This window comes from Panthera pardus, unplaced genomic scaffold, assembly GCF_024362965.1.
Source record: "Panthera pardus isolate Hobbes unplaced genomic scaffold, ASM2436296v1 HiC_scaffold_17, whole genome shotgun sequence".
Classification (NCBI taxonomy): Eukaryota; Metazoa; Chordata; class Mammalia; order Carnivora; family Felidae; genus Panthera; species Panthera pardus.
In genome coordinates this window covers 80,314,340-80,340,369 of record NW_026526732.1, presented here as the reverse complement: position 1 = coordinate 80,340,369, position 26,030 = coordinate 80,314,340, and the positions used below count along the sequence as shown (strand labels likewise).

The following is a 26,030-nucleotide window of genomic DNA, read 5'->3' as shown; positions in this document are numbered from 1 at the left end:
TATGTGCCAGATTTTTGTCTTTTTTGTCCTTGTATTACCTAAAAGCTGACAATGCTACCTAGAGCTGTACCATAGAGCTGACAATGATGGCTGGCACTTAGTAGATGATCACTATATATTTGGTAAATTCAATGAACAAATTACATATAAATATATAATAAGATTATTATCTTATTAGATAATAAATTATCTTATTAGATAATAAATTATCTTATTAGATAATAAATTATCTTATTAGATAATAAGATAATTAGGCTTAAGGAATAAAACAAAAATGGAGGATTTGTCAAACTGATTACATATCCAAAATATCTCTAAATAGTTCTTCATTTCAACTCCTCTGCTAAATGGATTTAATTTGGAGGGAAAGAGAAAACTAAACATATATTACTCAAATTCCTAAGTAAACAGACCAGCAAATAAAATAAACATTCAGAATCACTGTTAAACATTTGAAATATCAGTCTCTTAAAGTGTGAAGAGAGAAAAGAAACAAAATGGTGAAAACCGCCATCTGTACCAAATCATTCAGAACAGTCTTTGAAACAAAGTCTATGTGCACAAGCCTACAGAACTATTAGAGATAAACAAAAGGCCCACAAATTTTTAATGTTAGATATAAATACATACATATCTAACCTGTGGGCTCATGTTCATTACTTCTGTAAGTATAAGGATGATAAATCAAATCTCCCCACAGGTCACTTTTCCCCAGTTTATACCTAGTTATTTTTGAAGAATTGATTCATTTCTCTAATCATAATACTATGGGTATTCAGTGCAGAAAATAAGAGCACAAATGAAAGAAGAAAAATCCATGATTCTAACACCTAACGCAGTCACTTCTAAAATTTTGCAAAGATTTCCCTCATAAACAGCATTTTAACAGCTATGCTATATTCCTTAATGAAGTAAGATTAACCTTTAAGTTTGACAGACTCATGTTCAAACTTCATACCATGGGGACTTTAAGCAAGTGATTTTATCTCAATTTCAATTTCTCCAGTTATATTTCTAGAAACATCTTCCACAATATACTTGACTTTCGTGTTATGTAGTTCTTTGACATCTCACAATTTCACAATTTTCAGTATATTTCCCTTTTTAAAATAATTTCTTCTACTGATTTAATATGAAGAGTTCTCCTAACCAGCCAATAATACAACAAATATCCACTTACATTTTCTTTTACTTCTCTGCGGTTTAAATTTCTCACTTAACTCCTTAATTTATCTGGAGTTTTAGTATATACAGAAGTGAGTCTCTAAAGACATTTATTCTACCCCAAATAACCATTTGTTCCAGACTTTTCATTTATGAATCCTTCTCTCTATTAAAAATCGTGATTAAATTATCTTACATATGTATATCTGTGCCAGATCACTGACCACATGTCTATTTATATGCCAGTACCAAAAATTTAATTTTGTAACTAATAATGTTTTAGTATTTATCTGGCTATTTATCACTATGCATCCATTTTTAAATGTCTTAGTCTTGATTATTATCCTATTTGAGGATCACTGATAAGTTAAAAAAAATCCATTTGTTGGGAATGTAAGGATAATTTCATTACCTGATAAACAACTGACATCTTTCTATCTAGGAACATGATGCTCTGTTCCTATACCTGGGACCAAGTTTTCAATACAGATGATTTTAAGAAAAGATAAACATAATCAAAGTAACCTTACGATTTTCCTCACTATACAAATCTGGACCATCTGAACCAACTTCCTGGGAAATCTGTATACAAATCTGTACTATTTGAACCAAGTTTTGTAAGGAAACACTGGGTAGCTGCCAGGAAAGAGCATCTGCAATAACCTTAGTAGCTATGATTTTGAGGACACTGGAAAAATACATGATAAAATCTCTGCAAACAAAAAAGAACTGAAATAGAAATACTATCATTTCCCTCCAAAATGTTTAGAATTTTTTCTCCTTCTGCTAAGTACTTTTAAAATGGAGAACACATCGTGGAATTGCAATAAATTATCCAAGATCAAAAGTAACCATTGCTGGGTGCCTCAGTGGGTTAAGTGTCAAACTCTTTGATTTTGGCTCATGTCATGATCTGCAAGATCAAGCCCCACCCACATCAGGCACTGGGCTGACAGCATGGGGCCTGCTTGGGATTCTCTCTCTTTCTGTACCTCCCCCACTCATGCTCACTCTCCTTCTCCCTCCCTCTCTCTCTCAAAATAAATGATAAAAACCTTAAAAAAAAAAAAAAAGTAAAACTGCTAAAAAAAAGAGTTGGGTAAAAAATTTTAATTACTATGAATTAACAAAAATGCAGAGGTTAGTTTTTCTGGGTTTTGTTGTTTTTTCTTAACAAAGAACAATATAACATGCTGTACAATGTCTACTCCAGTGAAGGAAAACTGTTTTCCTTTAACAATCTAAACTAGTATAACTAGTGTTTGCAACTTCTGCCAGCTCATGAAAGCAGAGTCCTGCTGGTGCCATAATGAATGCAAGGAGAAGCATGTGGCGGTAGATTCCAAAACCCAGAGAATTTTTATGACAATAGATGAAGAAGCAAAGGAAAGACAGAATATGTAATTCAGCAGGTATCTCAGTGTAACCTGGGATCTTTTCTTATACAGAGAAAGGGGTACTCAGATAAAAAACCTCAAGGTATTTTATAAGAAGAATAACTGATTTTTACTAAATTTATTTTTGTACTATATTTTGACTAATTTTATTCTGTGATTCTGGTTAAAAAAACACTTTGGGGTGCCTGGGTGGCTCAGTTGGTTGAACATCTGACTCTTGAGTTCAACTTAGGTTGTGGTCTCATGGTTTGTGGGATTGGATTGAGGCCCGTGTTAGGATCTGTGCTGACAGCACAAAACCTGTTTGGTATTCTCTCTCCCTCTCTCAAAATAAATAAACCTAAAAACAGAACAAAACAAAAATCTTGGAAACCTCCCAGAGTTTCTGTAAATAAAATGCAAAATAGTTATAATTGATAATTAATAACCACATAAACAATTCTTAAATTAAAGTAGAAAAGAGTGAATTCTGGATAATCAGTACCAAGGTTTCATTTTAACCTCCATTATCTGTGTTAATAAAGGCTTTCTAAATGTAAAATTAGGAACCCATAACTATAAAACAAGAATTTGGAAACCTATAAAACTAAACTTGAGTGAACTACAAAACTGGTAATAAACATGTAAGCAAGACCACATGAAAACAAATTCCAAACTGCTTTATTGCTAGATGATAACTAGTTTCCCCAACAAAATAATGCTATATCCATGACCAGGCACTTACAGAATAATTACTATAGAAAACACCCTGCAAGTTCAAAAAGTTGCCTATTAGTGTGTTGGTGATTTCAAAATTTTCATTAGATAAATGTGTAGTGTAAGGTATTTGATAAGGCATAAAATTACATAAAATTTTATTCATTTTAAAGAACCACAAAAATGTTCTAATGAAAAGAAGATATGACTATGGGGTCACAAAAAAATAGCTATATGAATCTCTAAAAGAGAAGCTATGCTAAAGCCAGGAATCAAATACCTTGCGAAAATGGCTGTGATGAGGAAAAAGTCACCAAGGCTTAGAGCTAGAGACTTCAAGAATCCAATGATTGGAGTGCCTGGGAGGCTCAGTCGGTTAAGTGTCCGACTTCAACTCAGGTCGTGATCTGGTGGTTCACAAGTTCGAGCCCCACATCAAGCTCTGTGCTGACAGCTCAGAGCCTGGAGCCTGCTTCAGATTCTGTGTCTCCCTCTCTCTCTGCCCCTCCCCCACTTGCACTCTGTTTCACACTCAAAAATAAATAAATGTTAAAAAAAATTTTAAAAAAATCTAATGACAGAAAGTCTTATCTGCTTCAAATAATGTGGGTAAATGTCAAAATACAATATAATTACTAAAGTGGGGAGAAAAATGGCTATAGAACACTATTATGAAATAACGGTTTGGAAAATAATGGCTAATATTTACTGAGTGCTTTAGTACATGCCAGGCATCTTACATTGATTCTCATTTAATCTCACCCGTCTTTTAAGGCAGATACTATTATCTCCAAGAAGGGGATATTCCTTACCAGCAAGGAAACTGAAAGATAAAATTTAACTTTCCCAGAGGTGAAGTCCAAGGTTGAATTCAGGCATCTACTCCCAAGAGCGCACTCTTACCATGGTGGTTAGGTAAACAAATATTAGAAAAAAAAAATGACTGAAAGGAAATATGCCAAAGCAGTAATAGCAGTTAACCAGTGACACTGACTGCTGTTTGAACTGTTCTCTGATTTCCAAGTTTCCTCTACTGATTATTTCCTCTATTCATTCTGATTAATTTTAATTAAATAAAGTATAGCTCAGTCTGTCTCAAGGAACTCAAAAGAGCAATATGACAAATCTAAACTGTCTGAAGAGATTAACTTAAATTCAAAACCTGAGAAAAACACGCCCAAGGATAAAGATGCAAAGCATTTAAATTTATTTAAGCATAAAAAAAGAACCCTTAAGACTAAGCATACCGAAGCATCAGAATTGTATACTATAAAACAGACAATAACCACTGTCTATATGACAATGAATTGAATGATAAGACTACAAAGAATTTACACCTGGTTTGATTCAAAAGCCATAAAATAATACAAAGCACCATTAATTTTGTTTGTAAGTTTTGTTTCTAAAATCTTTCCCAATAAAATTTTAAAGTAAAAGAGAAATATATCAAAGACAGTGTAGGTTCAATTTTATTTGGGAAGGAATCCTATAAGAAAGAACTTTTAACAGTTAATTCACCATAGAGCCACAATTGATAAGCTTGCCACAATTCTCCTGAGGTTACTAATATAGACATTAGTAGGGAATAACAACCAAATGTTCGTAATTTGAGGGCCACAGATAATCTGGAAAATAATTCAACACAGACTGGCTTATTTCTACATCATCATCTGATCTTTGTATCATTCTGCACCAGTAACTAGCAACTAACCAACACGAGAACAAGGCAAATAAATCACCGTTAACTATAATGAACAAAATTCCCAACTTTAGTTTTATAGTAAAAGGGGTCTGTAACATTACAAGGACAATCCTGTAAACAGCTTTTGGTCCACGAAAAAGGAAAGAGAGAATAGAAAAGTAAAATAATCACCTGGGCAACACAGCACCCAGGAGAGCTTCTCTCTTTATTTTACTACTCTAACTAAAATAATTAGTATGCACAGTAGCTACCCTCCAAATCTCTACATAGTCAATTTGGTGTTTAGTTGTACCTCCCATATGAAAGACACCACGTTTTTAAGATTTAACAGATACCACAAAGACAAATAAGCTCTAAAAAGGAGAGCATAAATACTAAAATAAAATACAGAAAGTAAAGAGATGATTCCAAGAGTTAAGCAAAAAAATCTCATGAACCAAGTACATAAGCACAAACAAAACAAACCCCCAAAACAGACATTACAATTACAAGGATTCAAATTTACTAGAATTGTAAAATTACTTGATTTGTATTATTCTTCCTCCTCTTTTCTTTCTTGGAAACTAGTCTGATGGTATTTCAACCATAAAACTTTTAAATGTTTTTATAGTAATTTTAATAAAAATTCATTTTTTTAAAGCTATATAGTTTTATGCCAAACATTTTAATCATTTAATTTTAAATTAACAAACATTTATATAGCACCTATATGGGCCAAGTATGGACTAAGGGATGTAACGGAGAAAGAAAACGCACAGTACTTACCCTCATGAAGACTGTAGTCTAGCAGGGAAGACAGACGTGAAACAAGGACTTATAACAAGAAGTGTCAGCAAAACAAAAAAAAGGTTCAGAAAAACCTTAAAATATACAGCAGAGGGCCCTAAATATATGGCAGGGGAGGGAAGGGGTTGCATATCAGTGAGTCAGGCTTTTCTGAAAAACAGACATTTAAACTAAGACCTGAAAGTGGAACAAAGAATGTTGGTGGGAAGGGAGCATATTCTAGGTTGAGGCAAGAGCATGTGCAATGGTCTGAGGCTGGAAAGAACATAGCACTCAAACTATATAAGGAAGTAGGTATGGCTAGCACACAGAGCACACTGGGTGAAGTGTCAAGAGAAGAGATGGGAAGGTAGGGCACAGACTCCAGAATGTTTTGTAAGCTATGGTAAGGCATTCTGGACTATTTCCCCCAAATTAGGAAGTTAAAGGTTATTAAGGAGAAAGAAGTGGGAATTACATAAGATTTGCTTTGGGATAACCGATTGCCATTTTATCTCTCGACCACAATGAGAACAGATCACAAGGAATATGGCTAAAAGCAAAAGCTGATTTTGCAAAAGAAATCAAAGGGCTCAAAAAACAAAATTTCATTTTAAAATAGAATGTAATCAGTTTGCCAACAAGACTGTTAATAATGCTTTCTCAAGGAACTGAATTATTTTCTCTCAAATTAAGTTATTTATATGGAAAGAGATAAACTTGAAACAACATACCATGTTTCAATCTTTCTAAAGTTCACATTCTGAATTCAAAGGCTCCTATACCCAAATCAATAAATGGACACAAGTGGTACAAGGCTAATGCATAAAGAATTTCACAGAGAAGGCAAAACGGTGCTAAATAAATGTGACATAAAGTTAAATGCATATTTCAGAAAAACACAACCAAGGATAATTGACTTGGTCACTACCTCTTCTTTTTTTCAGCTTCTTTGATAAAGTTGGGGTATCTTGCAATGTTGTTATGAAAAGCAAATGAGACAACATGTTCTATAAACTCAAAGGTATTATATACTACCACAATATTGACTTTGAACAATCAAACCTTCATGTTGTAAAATTAAATCTTACTAACCACAGTTTTTCTTTTACTTTTTAAAAGACTTTATGGGACATCATTTTTTCCCCTTTGTCTTCCTTATGGAGCTGAACAAACTGCTGCTCTCTTCATATAAATATCTATTCAGCCTGATCATGGATTTCCTAGTTTCAAGATGTCTAGGAAGATGTTCAATTCCTTGTTTTTTTTTTTTTTTTTGGTTTAAAAATTTTTATGTTATTTTTATTTTAATTTTTAAAATGTTTATTTTTGAGTGAGCGAGCGAGCGTAGGGAGGGTCAGAGACAGAGGGAGACACAGAATCTGAAGCAGACTCCAGGCTCTGAGCTGTCAGCACAGAGCCTGACATGGGGCTCGAACTCACAAGCTGTGAGGTCGTGAGGTGTGAGATCATGACCTGAGCCGAAGCCAGACATTTAAGGGACTGAGCCACCCAGGCGCCCCTAAAAAAATTTTTTTTAATGTTTATTTCTGTGAAAGAAAGAGACAGTGCAAGTGGGGAAGGGACAGAGAGAGAGGGAGGAAGACATGGAACCTGAAGCAGGCTCCAGGCTCCAAGCCGTCAGCACAGAGCCCAATGCGGGGCTTGAACTCGTGGACCGTGAGACCGTCACCTGAGCCGAAGTCAGACACTCAACCCACTGAGCCACCTAGGCGCCCCAGAAAACGTTCAATTCTTAACCTCAAAATTCAAAATAAAAAGTCAGAGACTTTATGAAGAAAATAAGATAATTTGCTTCACTTAAACAGATATGAAATTCAACATCAAAGTAAACAATCTGGAAAAATATGGGACACAAACTAAAAGGGGGTAATGAAAGGCTAATGCTTCCTAGTTACTACTGACACTGCTTGCCAGACATAGTACAACAAGAGGGCAGGGGGCACAGATGATACCTCTCATCACATCTATGACCTTAAAAAGAATTTCTTCTCATTATTAACAAAAGAAAATAAAACACAGCTACAAGAGCAACAATTTGAACTCACCTAAGTAAACTGTCATTCTTCAAAGTGTTTCCCCTTTTCTGGTCAATCATAAATTTGAAAAGAAATTTAAGCAAAAGAAAAAAATAAATAATAATGTCTATTTTATATATTTGGCACTTTGGCATAATGAACATTAGCTTTATTTCCCTTAAAACAAAAATGCAATACATCTTAGGAGTCTCTCACAGTTACCTATTCTTAGAAGGCAAAACAAGGAAGTAGAGAGGCGGAGGGAGGAGAGGAAGGGGAGCAAGGAAGAGAATTAAAATAACAAAAACCTGTGCCAAATGGAAATATGAATGTCATTCTGAACTTTTCTTGTCCCACCTCATTCATTAATTACATCAATTACCTACTTCCTCTTCATTTAATATTTACTAATGCTGAGGAATTCGGTCCATAAGGAGCAATAACATATAATCTTTATCCTCCAAGCCCTAACAGTACAGTAGAAAAAAACAAAGGTAAATAAATATCATTCAAGGGAAAGATTAAAAAACAGAAACCAAGACCAAAAAATAAAAATCCAAAAAATATAGCTAAGTCAGAAATGATTAAACAACACAAATTATAAAACTACTAAGATTAGAAAAATAGAAGAAAATGAGTTCTGAAAGAGAAAATGGTTACTGAGAAAATAGGTCAAAATGAATGTATTTAAATAAGTGATGAATAGATGCCTAACTTAGGATAAAGTATGGACTGAGGTAAAAAAAGTACAAAACTTAACAGAATATGAGGTAAAGAATACATGAACAGGAAAGAAACTACAGATTATTATTATAATCTTACAAATTACTGAATTATATGTCAAATGTTAAATTATATGTTAAATCTTACAGATTTATAACATACAATGTTATTAATACTTATGTAAGAAACATGGTTACATGAGGAAAAAATTAACTCTAACCTCCAGATCTCAGCCCAGTGCCAAATTATGTTAAAAAACTACCAACTGTAGAATAAGTCAAATATTGGAAATGTGGCAAAACAGCACAGTAAAAATAGAAGGGGAAAAGACCCTTTTCTTTAAAAGTACTCAAGATTTACTAGCAAAATAATGCATTAAATGAGAATTACACAAAGAAAGGGCAAAAAGTTACATTTAGTGTAGTCTACATTGTGCAGTCACTTTGCTATCTCATTTAAGTTTCCAAATTACCATATATGGTAAGTTTCACCCCTATTTTACAAATGAGGAAGTTGAGAGGCTAAAAAATTAAATAATTTGCCTAAGGCCACGCATCTAGACTAAAGCCGAGTCAAGATTTATAATCTAATTTTAAGCAAATCTTTGCTGCCTTTGTTCACACTAGTTTTCTCAGAAAAAACTATAAATGTAGATGAGATCTAAAACTTCTTTTCATGCAAAAAGCTTCTTAATGTCAACTGCATGTTTGTGTAGCAAGGCTATTTTTCAAGGTAAAGCTTTCCTTACACTCACACAGAATGAGATTTCTCAATACTCCTTATCCTCACCCACCAAAACTGGAACTTTGCAGCAAAAGCAGCAAGTAAAATGACAGAAGCAACAAGCAGAACTACATAGGCAAAACAACAAACAAGATGAGATATGGAAAACCTAAACATAAAAAGTTTACTTGGCTAATATGGTAAATGTCAAAAAATATAAACAGGCAATTAGCAAAAGATTGTTTTACTTTATTACAACCTTTTCCACAAGATAAACATGCATTAAATGAATCCCCGAATTTAACTTTAAAAACAGCTTTAATGTACCTATGTCTCTTCTTTCCCAGCTTCCCTCCACTAATGTCATTTATTATTAAATTATGCCTATTAACATAGGCAAATACAGAGTAAATTATATCTGAAAATAGGCATAATATGGGTAAGGAGATTGGAGAAAGCACAATACCTGAGATCATAAGTATTTTTGAAAGTAAATCTGTTATTATGCCTAATACATGATCATGTATCTCTTCCATAGAAAATGAGTTAGGAGATAATGATAACAGATTAGTAGGACCTTTCTTTTCTTTTATTTCTCTCCCATTAAGAGAGGTTCTAGAGGACTAGAAAGCAGCTGACTGCTTTGGTTCTCCTGCCCTGAGAATGAATTCCAGTTCAATTTTCACAATTTACATCAAGGACTAGGAGATACAAAGCAATCGGGATTTATAAAATAAAATAGGGTAAAGACACACTGAGATAAGCTCAATACCTGGTTCTTAAATGATACAGGTATGGGTTTTTGACATCTCAAGTGTAATGAACTGATAATTCATTAATAAACCTTAATTTCTTAAAAACCAGCTTCTGAGGTTTTCCCTTAATTCAATGATATCCTTGGACCAAGTCTCTCTCTTGGCTATTCCAACCATCTATTCCAATTTTCACCCCCTATACACTGCTGAATTTTTTGAGTCCCACTCCAGTTCATCAATTACCAACTGCCTCTTCATTTAACGTTTACTAATGCCGAGGAGTTGGGTCTATAAAGAGCAATGAAACATAATCTCTAACCTCCATGTCCTAACAGTATAGTAGAAAAAGAAAAGGAAATAGACACAGCTATGTGACAAAAGCTATAGAAGAGGTAAGTATAAGCAGACATTTAAAGTTTAAAGGATGAATATTCATAGAACTAACAAAAAAGAGAGACACTGCAGACAGAAATAAAACGTGCAGAGACAAAGGGTTAAGGGTTTAGCTCACTGTTAAGAACTGCCAAGGAGTTGTACAAAACTAGAGTACAGGTAGAGGCGAGGAAAAGGCGGGAAGATGGGAAAAGGTCAGTCTTATGAGCAACATTACATGGTTAAAACTATTCAAAGTCAATGAGGGAAAGGAGGCATGATAGGATCACACATGCCTTTTACAACTTTTAGAGTTCTCAACTGGAGACAATTTTGCCCCAGGGACATTTGGGAACATCTGGAGATATTTTTTGGTTGTCACAATTCCAGGGGCAGAAGGTGGGAAATGCTACTAGCATTTACTGGGCACAGGCAGGGATGCTGATAAAACACCCTACAATGCACAGGGCAGTAGCCTACAACAAACAATTCTCTGGCCCAAAATATAAACAATGCCAAAGTTACAAAACCTTGATTTAGAGCTAAATCCTAGGGCACAGGAATAAGACTAGAGGCAAGGGATCAAGTAGCCTGTAAGTTCAAGGAGAGCAAAGGTCAAGCATGTTCTTATTTATCCTAAAATTCCAGATGCTAGCCCAATGCCAGATATAATGAATGCAGAGAGATTCAGTAATTACTTAGTAAGTGAATGAATGATGTTACAGCTCCAGGCAAGAAGTACCAAGGCCTCAAATGTGGCTATTGCAATGGTAATGAAAAACAGACTCAAGAGATTAGAATAAAATACACATGCCTTATTTACTAAGTGAATGTTAAGAAATGAATTAAGAAGTCTAACTCCCAGGCTTGGAATAACAAGTTTCACAGGGTTAGAAGTTCTATTTTACACATTTTAAAGTTTCAGACAAATGTGAAATACTCAAATTGAGAAGTACAAAAGTTTGCATATAGTCTGCAAAAATCTAAGAAAGGAAAATCCAATTTATCACCACACTTATCTTACATGATCTTCTGAGTTACAAGAGAAAGTTCATTAAAAAAAAAAAAAAAAAATCTTAAATTCCTAAGTGCAGTTTGGTAACCTGGAACAAGAAAAGACAATTAACAGAAAACCTTGGTGAGATATGAATAAGATCTGGTATTTAGTTAATAATAGTGTCCCAATGCTGGTTCTGTAGTTTGGAGAAATGTACCAGGTAATAAGATTACAACATTAGGAAAAACTGCACAGGGTGTATAAAAGGAACTGTGAACTATCTGTGCAACTTTTCAGTAAATAATTTATTTCCAAGTTAAAAGTTTATTTTTAAAACTTCTGTATCTCAAATGTTTCAAAATTTAAATATCTAGATGTATATTAAACATTTAAATCCATAGTTTATGAAAAGTTAAAATGATAAGGTTTTTTCCTTACGTCCCTTTTTACTTGGTAGTACTACATAGATCAAGGAAAGAGCAAAGAAAATCTTTAAAAGTAGCTAGACAGAAAATAGCAAAGAGGAATCAACAAAAGAATTAAGTCAGTACTACAAATGTTCATATTTAAAAAAAAAAATCTTCTAACCCATAGTCTGCGATAACGTAAAATGATACACCTTATCACCATGCAGGCCAAAAGCTTGATGAACTTTTTCTTTCCACTTCCATCCTATTCCCAATTTTGTAGCAGTCACAAAACATTCAAGACTGTCACCAAGGTGAACCGAAAAGAGAGAATACTAAACTATGACTATAATAAATAGACTCATTTTTAGTCCAGCTTTTTTTCTTTGGGAACTTAAAAAACTATATGCAAATACGAAAAAGCAGGTAAAATTGGCATTATAATAGTTACTTTTTTAAATACAAAGAACTAGTATTTTCCTGAAAATACAAATGGAAGAAAAAAGCATTCATCTTAACCCTTATGAAATTAAGTCTTTCAGAAAGGTACAAAAATTACCAGCTTGGTAATTAATTCTGATACCTGAATATACCAGTTGCATTACTCTGCTGTAACAAAAAACTCAAGACATTTTGGTCATATTCCCTACATCCATGTCAGCAATATTTACTGATCTGACCATGAGACTTAACACCAATTTTCTTGAATAGCTAAATGCTACGACTTGAAAGTTTAGCTTACTGAAAATAAGACACAGCATAATGGAGTCAGGCTGGTTTCATGACTCACTAAACGTGTAACCTTGGTCAAAATGCCGACGTTTTCCATGACTCAATTTCCTTCTCTATAAAGTAAGAACAATTCCTCCTATAGGCCATTTAGGTTTTAAAAGAGAATATAAATGAAAAATGCTTTGAGTACTGCCTGGCACATAGTAATTACTCACATAGGAAACGTTAAGATGAAAGTTATGTACCGTCAATCATTCTTGCACTTGCATTGCCTACCACAGGGCTACATGACAATGTGTTGAAAGAATAACATAACACATTCTCTTTACTATACAGACCTGTAGTTTTTCACAAAGAGGATAAACTTCTCCCTACCAGTGAAACTCCTTTAATATTTTACCTTCCCCTTCTTTCAACAAAACCATTTTGCCCCTAGTATAATTTTCTAAGTGCAAATATACTCTAGTGTCTCAAATCCTTTGTTTTAATAGTTGTTCTTTATATATAGATAATAAATAAATATCATTATGTAACCAAGACAATATACTGAAAAAAAAAAAATCATCCACGATTGTCTGCCATACAAATGTCACATAGGATACCTTTGGAAAATAGGTCAGTGAAAACAAACCAGAATACATCACAGAGACAAAAAGATAGAAATCATAAAAAAAGAGGTGATAGAGAAGATAAAGTAAGGGAGTCTAGTATGTGTTCAACTGGAGTCCCAAAGGAGAGAGAATGGAGCAAAGATGATATTTTAAAAGATAATATTTGAGAATTTTCCAGTGCCAGTAAAAGACATTACAGATTCAAGAAACCTAATGGATCTCAAACAAGAAAAATAAACCCCACAGACACCAAGGCATATCACAGACAAACTGCAGAAAATCAGCAAGATTTCCAAGCAGCAACAGTTAGGAGATTTAAACTCACATATATCAATAATTATACATACAGAACAAAATGCCTTACATAAAACATAAAGACTGCCATACTATATTTTTAAAAAGCCACTTCTTTGCTATTTTTAAGAGATATGGGAAATGAAAGGACACAAAAAGGTTAATAGTAAAACAGTGAAAAAAGATATACCATATAAATCTTAAGCAAAAGGCAGAACTGCAATGTTGATGATCAGTATAAGTATCCAGAAAAGGAAGAAGTAAGTACGATTTGGATAGGTGGGAGAGGGAGAATAACGCTCCTGGATAGGCAAAAGGGTGGGGGTGGGAGAAAAGGCTATGACTAAAATATGAAAGTCTCTGAAAATTAGAAGTTTAGATTGGTGCTAGAGGAAGTATGACACCATTAAAATACCTTAAACAACCTCTTTATACTACCTTGAGTAGAAGGACAACACAGCAAGGGTAGAATTAAAGAAGATTAATATTACAGTATTCTAAGTATGACCCAGAAGGGAAAGAGGGAGAAGACACTGAAAGCAAGACTGGTTTGGAAATGCTACAGTAATCCAGGAAGACCAAGGACCAGGTAGAAGAGACAAGGGATGAATCTAGGAGGTATTTCAAAAGGAAGACCTATCTGCATCAGTTTTCCTTCTTTGAAATTTTAAAGGCAGAAAAATACACTATGCTTTATAAAAAAATAACTGAACTATTTTTGTTTTCCACCATCGTAACTAATGTGTATTGTGATACAGTCACCCACAAAATCAATCTAATACATTTTAGGAAAACAGTTTTTCTGTAAAAATAGAATATCAATAAGCTAGTTAGCCTACATTACGTACAATACATACAATCCATAATTACATATCATGACTTCACTACTAAGATTACTGACATAGTAAAAAGAAATGATAGCTTTTTCCTTACTTGAATGCTAATGCACATAATATGAAATTCTCTTGAAGTAACTAAAACATTTTTATATTCAAAAGCTCTTTACCAAGAGGATATCAACTTGGTAATGAACTCAAACAACTCACCAATGCTGGGTGGGCTACCATAGTTAATTGGTGACTCAGGTGGTCTTCCACAATGCAATGCAGCCAGAGCAGATCCTTTCCACACAACATGCTTGCAGCCTATTAAACACACATATTTTTATGGATCCAAAGGTAGGACACATACACAAAAAAGAATGTCTAAATCCTATTACAAATTGTTCATACTTTTATTTGTGCGTAGCAAGGACTGTCTTCCAGCTCCTAATAAAGTTTGTACTCCAGGAACGCTTTGTGGAATTTCTTGTTCAAGAAGAGGTCCTAGCCGATGACATATTTGCAGCAAGTGATCAGGTGCTAAATGTCTGTAATACTTCACCTATTATGTGAAAGACATATAAAATACTTGCTAAATAAAGTGATATAGTTCTTTGTAATAAATAAAATATACTTTAAAAAATAGAATAATTTGTTCTGGCTAGTCCACATTTCATTTTACTTGGGGTCAAAGTTCATGTTTGTTCTGTTCAACCACTTGACTCACAGAATAGTTACCCCAACCATCATTTACTTCAGTGAGGAGAAAAACTGCTAAAGAATTAATGTAACCTAAATATAGCAAGTTATAAATTAGCAGATTCTAGTCAATGCAAATACTGACTGAAGAAAAACTATATAGCATTATAACCTAAAATGATGTTTAAATTTTAATTTTCAAAAGCTTCAAACAAGTCATCCAACTACAAAATATAATAAATGTTTTGAATCTTTTACATAAGGAATATCTCCAGAATAATTAAGGACAAAACAAAAAAAAAAAAAACCCGATAGTTCATGTACTCATCACAAAATTTAAAAACAATTATATAGCCTCTATGATGAATTTTGTAATTCACAAAAAACCTTAGAGAGAAAGGCCAAACTGCAACTACTGATTTAACTAAGCTTTGACTATAAAATAAATCTACCTACCACAAAAAGTTTGGGCACTTTGGAACAACTTTAAAACACTGTTTAATTTATGATAGCATTTGAAACCAAGATATGAAATTCTAATATTTTTATTATCCATCCTGAAAGTCTTTTAGAAGAATCTAAAGAGAATTACAGAAAAAAAGTATACTATTTTATCATTTCATGATTAGGGTATCAAGTTATAAAAAATTTGTCAATGTACCACCTAAATATTATAGTTCAGCTGTTCTCAAAGTGAGTTCTGGGAACTCCTGAAGGTTCCTAAAGTAAAAGTCATAAATAATACTAATATATTATTTTTCTTTTTCACTTTCTCATGGTGGATTTTTCCAAAGGTCAAGTGGCATGTGATATCACAACAGACTAAATGAGGCTGCAGATATAAGAAACCTATTAAGCCAGACATTAAACATCCCTGAAAATGTAAAACAATGCCACTCTTCAAAACTTTTAGAAAACTGTTATAAAAAATGTTAATCAACATGAAGTGAGTTTATTATATTTAAATGAATAAAATATTTTATAATCTACCTTAATTTTTAAATCATATGAACAGATAATTCCATGTAAACAAAGAAAATTCAGTAATTTTTATTAACATAAAGCGGTTCTGAGGCCAAGTGTTTGAGAAATGCTACTCAAGTACACACGGTAATGGCACTTTTAATATGAATTCCTTATAAGATTGATCTGGGGAGGGAAGTGAAGGGTTAAATCATTTCATTCCATCTTGCAGTATCTGTTATACCCAAACTATAGAAGAACATGAATGGTGTTTTTATAAAGTTAGCTACTATTCATCCTTCTAAGCTGAAGCCAATTAAGAGAAACCAACCTACTTTTTATCATAATACATTCCTGTCATAGAGACAACAGAGAGCCATACTGTTACACCGACAATTTAAAATAATACAGCGTGTGGCATATAGTAGATGGTCAGTAAGTACTAGTGGAATGAAGAATGGCAGAAAAGAGGTCCCAATACAAACTATATATACTATATTATGTACCTCTGAAAAATCCTGAGATAAATCTGTTTGATTTTAATACAATTTCCTAAACTTATTAAGCTATGATTCATTTTCCCTAATATCACCATCTTGACTCAAAACATACTTTTTCAAACACTAAGGTGATTAGCTAAGCAAAAAAAAAATTAGAAGAATATTACCAAATATGAATTTTTAAAATTATATTTAATCTTCCCTAATTTGCTTAAAAATAAAATTTAAAGGAAAAAGCCTAGAATATTTAGAGTCCCTTCTAGTTCTAAATTGTATATCATTATTCTAATGTGCTTTCTTTAAACTAATCAAAATTTCTTTTAAAAATTTTATTTTAATCATAAAGTTCATTACTTAATAACTTTAGTTTTGTGATTATCCTGTTTTGGAGTCATTTTGCAAGACTCATTTCAGGTAGTGAATCTGAATATCTTTATTGCAGAATTGTGTCTTTGAATAAAATACTATGAATCCACTTTCTCAGACTTAGTCTTCCCTTGGTGATTTAGTATATTTCAATTTTCCAAAATCAACTTTCACTTTAAAAGTCAGATACTTTCAGTTCTTAAAATCCTCAGGGGCTTTCTGGCTTTTGAAACTTTATACAAGCTGATCCGTCTGCTGGAAATCTTTTCTCTGCCCATCCACCTTCCCCAACTCATTCTTCTTCATGTCTCAGTCTATGCCTCACTGCCTTCTATGACCTACTACAATACCTCTGCCCCCCTTTTTTGGACATTCTATCTTTGTATTTCCATAGCACATTATACTCCTTCCCAAAATGTTCTTTTACCCCACTAACCAGCAGTCTGTAGTACTTCTATCATATTGTTCTTCATATATTTTGTTATCTAGACCTCAGTGAGAATCTAATCATAGCTATGATCCTCTTCCCCCCAAACAACTCTATCTTGCCCTGTTTTGAAGGTTCCTAAGACCCCTGCAATATCCTAAGACTGCCCATTTACTTGTCCATGACCTATATAGGTAAACACAGGCTTAGATCTCGTTCACTTGTTCTACCAGAGTTCTACCAGAGTCCAGCTCCAGACCCTATTTCTTCTCACTCAATACTTCCTACTTGGACAATTATTATACTAATGATTCCAAAATTTGTAACTGTAGCCTAGGCTTACACATCAAACTTCCTTAAAAGATATCTCTCTTTGGATCCCAAGCCCTCCTCAGCTCAACATATGCAAAATGAACTCATAATCCTCATGTCAACACTCACCTCCCAAAATGTTCTCTACCCTGACAAACGGCAACACTATCCATCCAGCCTCAAGTGAAAAAGTTGTATTTTTTACATTGCCCATTCCTCCATCTCCTTCCCATTATCCAAGTAGTCACCAAGTTCAATTGATTTTCCCTTCCTATTCTCCACAACAATCCAATTCAAAATCATCGTTGCAATAAACCCCTATCTCTCCCACATCTACTCATGCCTCCAACCTCATTCGAATCTATAATCTCTTCTATCCCAGAGGTACTCTGTATACTGCAATCATAATGATCTCTCCAAAAGCTTTATCTGGTCAAGTCACCCTTACTTAAAACACTTCAGAGGGGCACCCGGGTGGCTCGAGTCAGTTGAGTGTCCGACTGTAGTTTGCAGTTCGTGGGTTTGAGCCCTGCACAGGGCTCTGTGCTAACCGCTCAGAGACTGGAGCCTGCTTCAGATTCTGTCTCCCTTTTTCTCTGCCCCTCCCTAGCTCACGCTCTGCCTCTCTCTCAAAAATAAACACTTATAAAAAATTTAAAAACACTTCAGAGACGGGGCGCACCTGAGTGGCTCAGTGGGTTGAGCGTCCAACTTTGGCTCAGGTCATGATCTTGCAGTTAGTGAGTTCGAGAAATGTGTGGGGCTCTGTGCTGACAGCTCAGAGCTGACAGCTCAGAGCCTGGAGCCTGCTTCAGATGCTGTCTCCCTCCCTCTCTGCCCCTCCCCCATTCACGCTCAGTCTCTCAAAAATGAATAAACATTAAAAAATAAATTAAAAAACAAAAACAAACACTTCAGAGACTTTCCTTGCTCTTTAGATATCCGACTCCTTAACATGGTCTACAAATCCTGAAAGGCACGTATGGTCCATTCATATTTCTCTACTTCATCTGGCACATTCTTAGTCCTACACACTCCAGCCCCCACTTACCACATTTAGACACACTGGCCTTTTTTCAGGTTCTTTACCTGCACTCTCTGCTCTCAGGCTTTTCCCATGTGGCATACTCTCTACATTTCCCCACATTTCCTTGCCCAAACAACTCTTCAATGTGCTTCAAATCTTCTCTTCAATGTAATCTCCCTAGTTTTCCTTTATTTTACCAGTCTAAATGTGTTATCTTGGGTACATACTCTTGGCAACTTTTTCTTAACTCATGTACCAGTTTGTTGTTATACATCTAAAAGTTTAATAATTCAATGTTTTTCTTCTCAACTTCGCCATTAACTACAAGAGTGTAAGAATCAAGTCTCTTTTTGGTCCAAACTGCATCACATACATACATACATACACACACACACACACACACACACACACACACACACACACACCACCCCCAATACATACTTATAAAAATAAATGAAAACTTTCTTTTGCTACCTTAAATCATTATTCTTAAGGAGTATTAATCCATGTCACTATGGTCAATAAAATGTAAAGACAAACACAAATTTTAAAAAATGAAAATGGTTCAAAAAATTAAAATGGCTCATATATGACTACACATATATGTGATTTTTAATTTTCAAATTAGTAAGATACCGTATCTTTAATATTAAGCTTTTTAGTTTGAATAAATTTTTATTTTATTTGTTTATACTAGTAAATAACTAAAAGGAAATTAAAATCAAAAGGGAAATCGGAAATGAGATCATAATAAAATCCCTTAAACAAAATGTATATATTTGGATTCTTGGTAATGGTTTGTACACTATTATTTGGGAAAAACAAAACAACATCCTCAATTCTAATATACTGATTACTTTCCATGACCCATGTTGCTTTCAATTTCTTAAGACATTCAATGTATAAAAAGTATGATCAAATTATAAAGTTAAGGGTGATAAATATTAACACTATCTAGCTAACACATATTGACTACACTCTAAATGCTAGGCCTTGTGGTAAGTTGGTAAATTTTACACGTAAAAGCTCAGTTATTTTAATAACCCTAAGAGATATGAACTATTATTCCCGTTAATGAAGAAATTATTATACAATAATATAAAACAAGGTTCCCAAGATCACACACATTTAGTGGATGGCAGAGATGAGAATCAAACCAAGGCACTGTAACTCCAGCCCTCATTTACACTGCCTGTAGTACCTATTGCCTCAAATACATATATATCAATATAGAAGAAAGCTTAAAAATAGACATTCTGAATAGTTTTCAACACAGACATTAAACTACACCGAAAAAGAAACATTCTAAAGTTCACTTTCAGTACTAAACAAATTAGCACAAAGGCACAAATTCCTACAGGTAAAGGGCTACACTTAAAACAACTAAGGATAGAGGGGCATCTGGCTGGCTCAGTAAGAAGAGTATGCGACTCTTGATCTCAGGTTTGTGAGTTCAAGCCCCACGCTGGGTGTACAGAGTAAATAGACAAAACTTTTTTAAAAAGATAAACAACTAAGGATGGAAAATAAAATTACAAAGATAGAGTGACAACCCTAAATACTCTCTCTTACTATGGTTATCTCCTACTATGGTTAAAGGAAATCAATGTGATCAGCCCTACTTTTCTCAATATTTCTAAGATTAAAATTTTAAACTCTTAAAGTTAGAAGGTACAAACAGATTAAACCATAAAATTTATGATTACTATCCTGAAAAGAAAGTAAGGAAAATGCACTATTTTTTAGCTGTGCTCCCCTTTTAAATTTTCATAAACATCTCATCTTCTCTCCTACTCAGATGCAAGAGCCTGATTTAAGGATGCAAACTCTGATGTCATCTCACTGAGATTCACTCTTAACACCAGGGGGCTAGTCAGAGCTTTTTCAAACTTCTCATATCCCCACTCCCACCTCCAATCCCAAAAGAAAATCACTTGATACAGTAACAACAATCTTTGGGTTAAGGGTCCATAATTAATGGTTAAAACCTGAATTAAAGGTGTCCCTGTGTAAATATGTTAGGATATCTAGAACAGAGGTCAGCAAACATTTTCTGTGAAGGGTCGGATGGTAAATATTTTGGGCTTTGGAGGCGCCTATCAGTTGTACATACATATTTTTACCAACTCTAAAAATGTAATAACTTTAGCTTCGAGGCCTTACAAAAACAGGTTTCCTACACAATTTACCTGCAACCAACATAGTTTACCACCCCTGATCTAAACAATTCTTGGTTCTATCAAAATTTCCACTAGCAAGGATAGCAGAATTCTGTGAAAGAGACAACTCTGCTCAAGCCTTCGCCCAAATCATAAACCTTTATCACTCCTTTTTCCAGTTGCATATTTAAAACATTTCTAGAATTGTCTATCACAATTTGAACAACAGGATCCTCTTCTGAAAATGTAAACTATAGCAAGGAAGGAGCAAGGAAAGACTGAGGTCTTTGAGTAGTTTACTCTCTTGCATCCCTGCCTAAAACTATCTGCTTCTGCTTGCTATGCTACTTCATATAAACAGCCGTTCTTCCCAGCCAAGAAAATTTTGACATTGTCAATGGAAATTACCGTTAAAAGGTAAATTTTATCAGTGGGAAGAAAATATAAAAAACTTGGAAGCCACTGCATTCCACCAGACATACTGTCATTAAGAATTCTACTCAATTTTTAAAGAAAAGGTCAGTAGTTTGATTGAAAGCTCTAAAGTCCAACAGTCTACGTTTAAACTTGCTGAGCGCGGGAAAACATTTATTCCACATCTCAATGTCCTCATCTACAAGACTGAGACTGCCAAGTCACCACCTTGGGAGGTAGTGATGGTAGCTGACATGGAGTTGTCTGTCATTTAAATTATACTTCACATTACATGCTCCATGTTGATCTTTCATGTTGAGAATCTTTCTAGACCTACGCAGGGAAAAAACATTTTGGAAACCATTTTAAGGACCTTTCCAAAATGAGGCAGATCAATACAATGAAACTACTTGATTTACCTATGAGCTCTAGAAATATCAGTCCTTCCTCTAGCATATAATTTAAGAAGTCCCTATGAAAATAAGATCCACAAATATTTAGCACTACTAGGTCCTGAACACCTGATCTGTTCTAAAAATGTCAGTTTTTTCACGTTTTCTCAATTTTTTTCAAATCTGAAAGGCTAGTTACTTCTGCTCTCCACTATAGTTCTAAATTCTAAAAGGTCAGCTTAGTGAAATACAATTCTTATTTTTACAACTATTCTAACATATGAACAAAATCATAAATTTAAAAGCCCTATTTACCATTAATCATTCTGTAAGACCTATTTTTAAAACCAGATCTCAAATTCTCAAAACTTTAAACTTCTAATTATAAATCAACAGATTTACAAAGTATAGGCTAAAATTACATCCACCATCTTTAAAACTAGTTTACATTTTCTGAGCAATTTTTTTAAAAAATTGTGATAGCCTTCCACGTAGAAAATACACGGAATACTTACTTTGTGTCAAGTATTCTCAAAATTTATCTTCACAAGCAAATAAGATCAAGTATTTTCCCCATTTCACAGATATAGAAAACTGAAGTCCAAAGGTTACAGCTTCTTAAAAGTCATACATTTAGAAAATAGGAAAAATTAGTAATCAAACCCAAGGTCTCCTGATTCCAAGATTACTGTTATTTTCACTACGTTAGTTTCCTTCTCAAAACTTTAGTCCCTGCTCCACTGTCACACAGCTCTTAGGATTATACTCAATAGAACCTACATAAACATTTTTCGAGTCAAATCCTCTAATCTGGTAACTATTCTCACAAGGACTCTTTACATGCCTATGATTTCTTTGTAATTAGAAGTATAATAAAATTAATACAGAATCTTATTAAGTGTCAAAATTAATCTTGGTGGTCTATTTACCCTTAATTAACTGTCAATAAACATGCTTGAAAGACTGTCTTCTATTCACAATTTAATCAACCACCTAAGAATTCATTTAGATAACTCAGCTAGTATTATCAATACAAATCTGTCTTTTAAAGAATATTCATGATGCTCTTCCAAATTTTATTCATCACAATCCGACTATATTTTGCTACAAAAAAAAAAAAAAACTTTATCAAGAATTTAGGTGTCCAGAAACTACAAAGGATTCTCTATAAAAATTAATTTAAAACACTACATGATAAAATTTAACTTTTTGAAATATTACATTTTGAAGTTTTGTTTTTAAATTAAATCATGTTTCCTAAGCAAAATTTGTACAGTTAAGAAATCCTCTTTAAAACATTATTTACTAAACTAGAATTTAAATTTCCAATTCGGGATTCTGTTGGAAAAGTCATCGTCTATTAATTTAAAGACGGAAAATTCTTAAAGTATTCTTAAAATGTCAATATAAATACTCTTAAGAGAACGACTAGTTTCATTTTTAGTCATGTTTCAGTTTCAAACAGTATACTCAAAATAACTAACACCACACATACAATGGCAGTGAAGTTGTTTAAAAAAAAAAAAAATGCATGTTTCTCCAAGTTGCCTAGAATTCACTATTTCCTCAAAATCTAAACCAGAATCAAATGACACAAGGTAAATATTTCTTGCATTTCTACTATAACCTCTGCCAAGACAGGCTATGTGCCTGTTCTCTATCCCTGATAAAGATCAAATGGGTCATGCCACCATGATCACAGGCCACCTGGAGTCCAGAATACGTACCTCCTGCTGCCATCATCCATGCTATCACGAATAACCTAAGCTATATTATAAACCTCATTCCATTTACAATTTAGTTTTAACTTAAACAGAAGAAGCATCAGATCATGTTGCTAACTACATATTCTTAGTATGAAAAACTTCTCATCCAACCAACCACCCTTTTCCTTATCTGTCATCCCTGAGCTCAAATAGGCTGCTTCTGTGTGTGTAAGGCAAATAAAGATGGACCAGCATCATATCTGAAGATTGCCTTCTCTGTCACTACAGAGACCAAACGCTCTCACTTACATATTTCATTCTTCTATATCATAATTTTGATTTTTTAGTACGCTGAATCCTCAAATTCCATAGAGAAAAAAAAAGTATCATTTTCTCCAATCTGTTCTAAAATAGACTCTTCTATATTCCATATGCTCAGTAACATATACTTATCCATTCTAAGATAATTTATTAGTTTTCACAAATTACTCATAATTGTACCCATAACATAGCTTTTCACAAAGCAGAAATCGATAATCTTTACACATTTTAAATTTTTTTCTAAAATTTTAAATTTGGTTTGTATCATATAATAGCCTTTATTACTTTTAGATGTAATTATAAAAGCAACTTAAATACCCTAGAAGAAAAATACACTCATTTTAATGCCTGATTTTCTTGAATATAATTAAAAAGCCCATTAAAATGGATACTTAGTACTGTTAACTAACGTCCACTTTGCTTATTAGTATTACATACACTTTTCTGTGAATTCAGAAACCTAAACAGGGAAACTACAAGAATGAAATTAACCTGTCTGGTATTACTTGTCCAGAACAAGTTGTGTAGGATGCAATTTTATCTGTTACAATTCTGCAGTGACAATGACAGGTAACTATAAAATTTGGGAAAAAGAAAAATGACTGCAGTAGACTAGATAAGGTGCTTCTACATAAAAGAAACAAAAACTTGTGATCTGACAAAGGAATTTTGAGTGGATTAAAAAATTGGCATTCATAGGATTAATTTAACCTAGTGCTCACTTAAAGATTAATTCAAAAAGTCTGTATTAAGCTCTGTTTAAAACATGTAACTTTAAACCAGACTGACAAAACATGTCCTCTCTGACAATTTCAAAAATACAAACCATTGTGAGGAGTTTAAATTATACAAATCTTTGAACAGAAGGAGACAGAAGCAACAGCCAAGTTCCCTTCACAAATCCCTAAATGTCATCTGACTACCAAAAGAAAAAGTTTCATGTATTCTCTAACCAGTTTTGGATACTTCAACTACCCAAACATTTTTTAATGTTAATTAGTCCACAAAAAACAGTCATAGAATCACTATACAGACCACCAAATTTTTTCTAGAATTCTAGCCACAATGTTTTAAAAATTATTTACTTTTGGTATTTATTATACTTTTTTCTACCTTAGACTTAATTATTGGATCTACAATATAATTCTACCGATAGTATCTTCTGAAGTTTTAAAGCGGTCTTTCTTACGCTGCAGCTGCTATGTTCAGAAAATTATGCATACTTACTTCTCAAATAAAGATGTTTTTCTTAAACTTTAATGCATCATAAAACTATAATTGGAACCTTTACTACCACGATTAAAGTCCTGATAATTGCAAACACAAACCTTTACGTCGTACTTGATTTGTGCCAGTCAGTTATCAGTCACCGAATCCTACAAAATAGGGCTATTTTTAGCCCATTTTACAGACTGGAAACAAGCTCCTGCAGTACTATTCTGCCTCATTACAGTCATGTAAAACACCATTATGTAGTTGGCGATGGGATAATCCAACTCCTCATGTTCAGGCCACTTTACAATCATTTGGGAGTATAAAGAATTTAACGGGTACTTTGTTTCCTTTAAAAATATTTGTAAATGCCTCCAACTTCTTAAAATAATGGTATATATACCAACAGAATAACTGCATAGATAAGAAAGGATCAAGTTTTGCCCATTTCAGCCCTTCAGCATGTTTCCCTAACATGTTAACTTTGTAGTTTTCATTAAAAGAATTAGGAGATTTTTTTTTTAAGTTTAATTTATTTTGAGATAGAGAGAATCCCAAGCAGGCTCTGTGCTATAAGCGCAGAGCCCGATGAGGGGCTCGAATCCATCAACGGTAAGATCGTGACCTTAGCCAAAATCAAGTCGGACACAGCTGACTGAACCACCCAGGCACCCCAAGGACTATAGGATACAAAAGCTGTGTTTTAGCGACTACCAAGCAAATCTTACTATTTCACTGATACTCTATTAAAAAATGAAATGTAACTCTATTCTGCACATTCACTTCATTACTCGTCATCCCCCACCCCCAAAATTTTACTGGTTAAGTTTTAAAAGTGCCGTATTATCTTCAATATAGAACAAAAATACCTCATTCAAAAACATGTTTTTGGTTTTTTTCTAAAACTTGTCTCCTAGGTTTTGAATCTTAACTTTCACATTAATCAGCATACTCTAAATACATGCACACTTATGATCTATACTTAAATATATCTTATTCATGGTTCTTATTCTTCTCTGAATTTAAGACTAGCAATAATTTATGAAAACTAGTACTTAAACCATGGAGAAAAATATACTAATTACAGAGTAAAGAGGCAGTCTACAATGTGGGTAGGGTATCAAAAATATTCACCTGTCTCTAAGAAGAAATATACTACAACCTAAGAATGGCACTATAAAAAGCATGTATATAATTTTCTAATCTGTAGGTTTTCTCCGTATCTACTTTTTTGTGTTTTGGATAACCATCAACAAAATGAGAGTTGAGCTTTTAGAGACAATGTATTGCTATTTCTTGTTCAAAATCAATTTTCAGATTACAAAAATTTCAAT

The 26,030-nt window shown here is 33.5% G+C and overlaps 1 protein-coding gene across 3 annotated transcripts in view; it reads right to left on the bottom strand.

The window, feature by feature from the left end:
* The window catches only part of PHIP (pleckstrin homology domain interacting protein), a 138,469-nt gene that overhangs the window by 108,347 nt on the left and 4,092 nt on the right, over positions 1-26,030 (bottom strand). For all 3 annotated transcript variants that reach the window (XM_019442703.2, XM_019442704.2, XM_019442705.2), the window contains exons 5-6: positions 14,610-14,760; positions 14,424-14,522 (exon numbers count right to left, since the gene is read on the bottom strand). In XM_019442703.2, the coding sequence (XP_019298248.1) occupies positions 14,424-14,522; positions 14,610-14,760 (250 nt within the window). The remainder of the gene's footprint in view (positions 1-14,423; positions 14,523-14,609; positions 14,761-26,030) is intronic.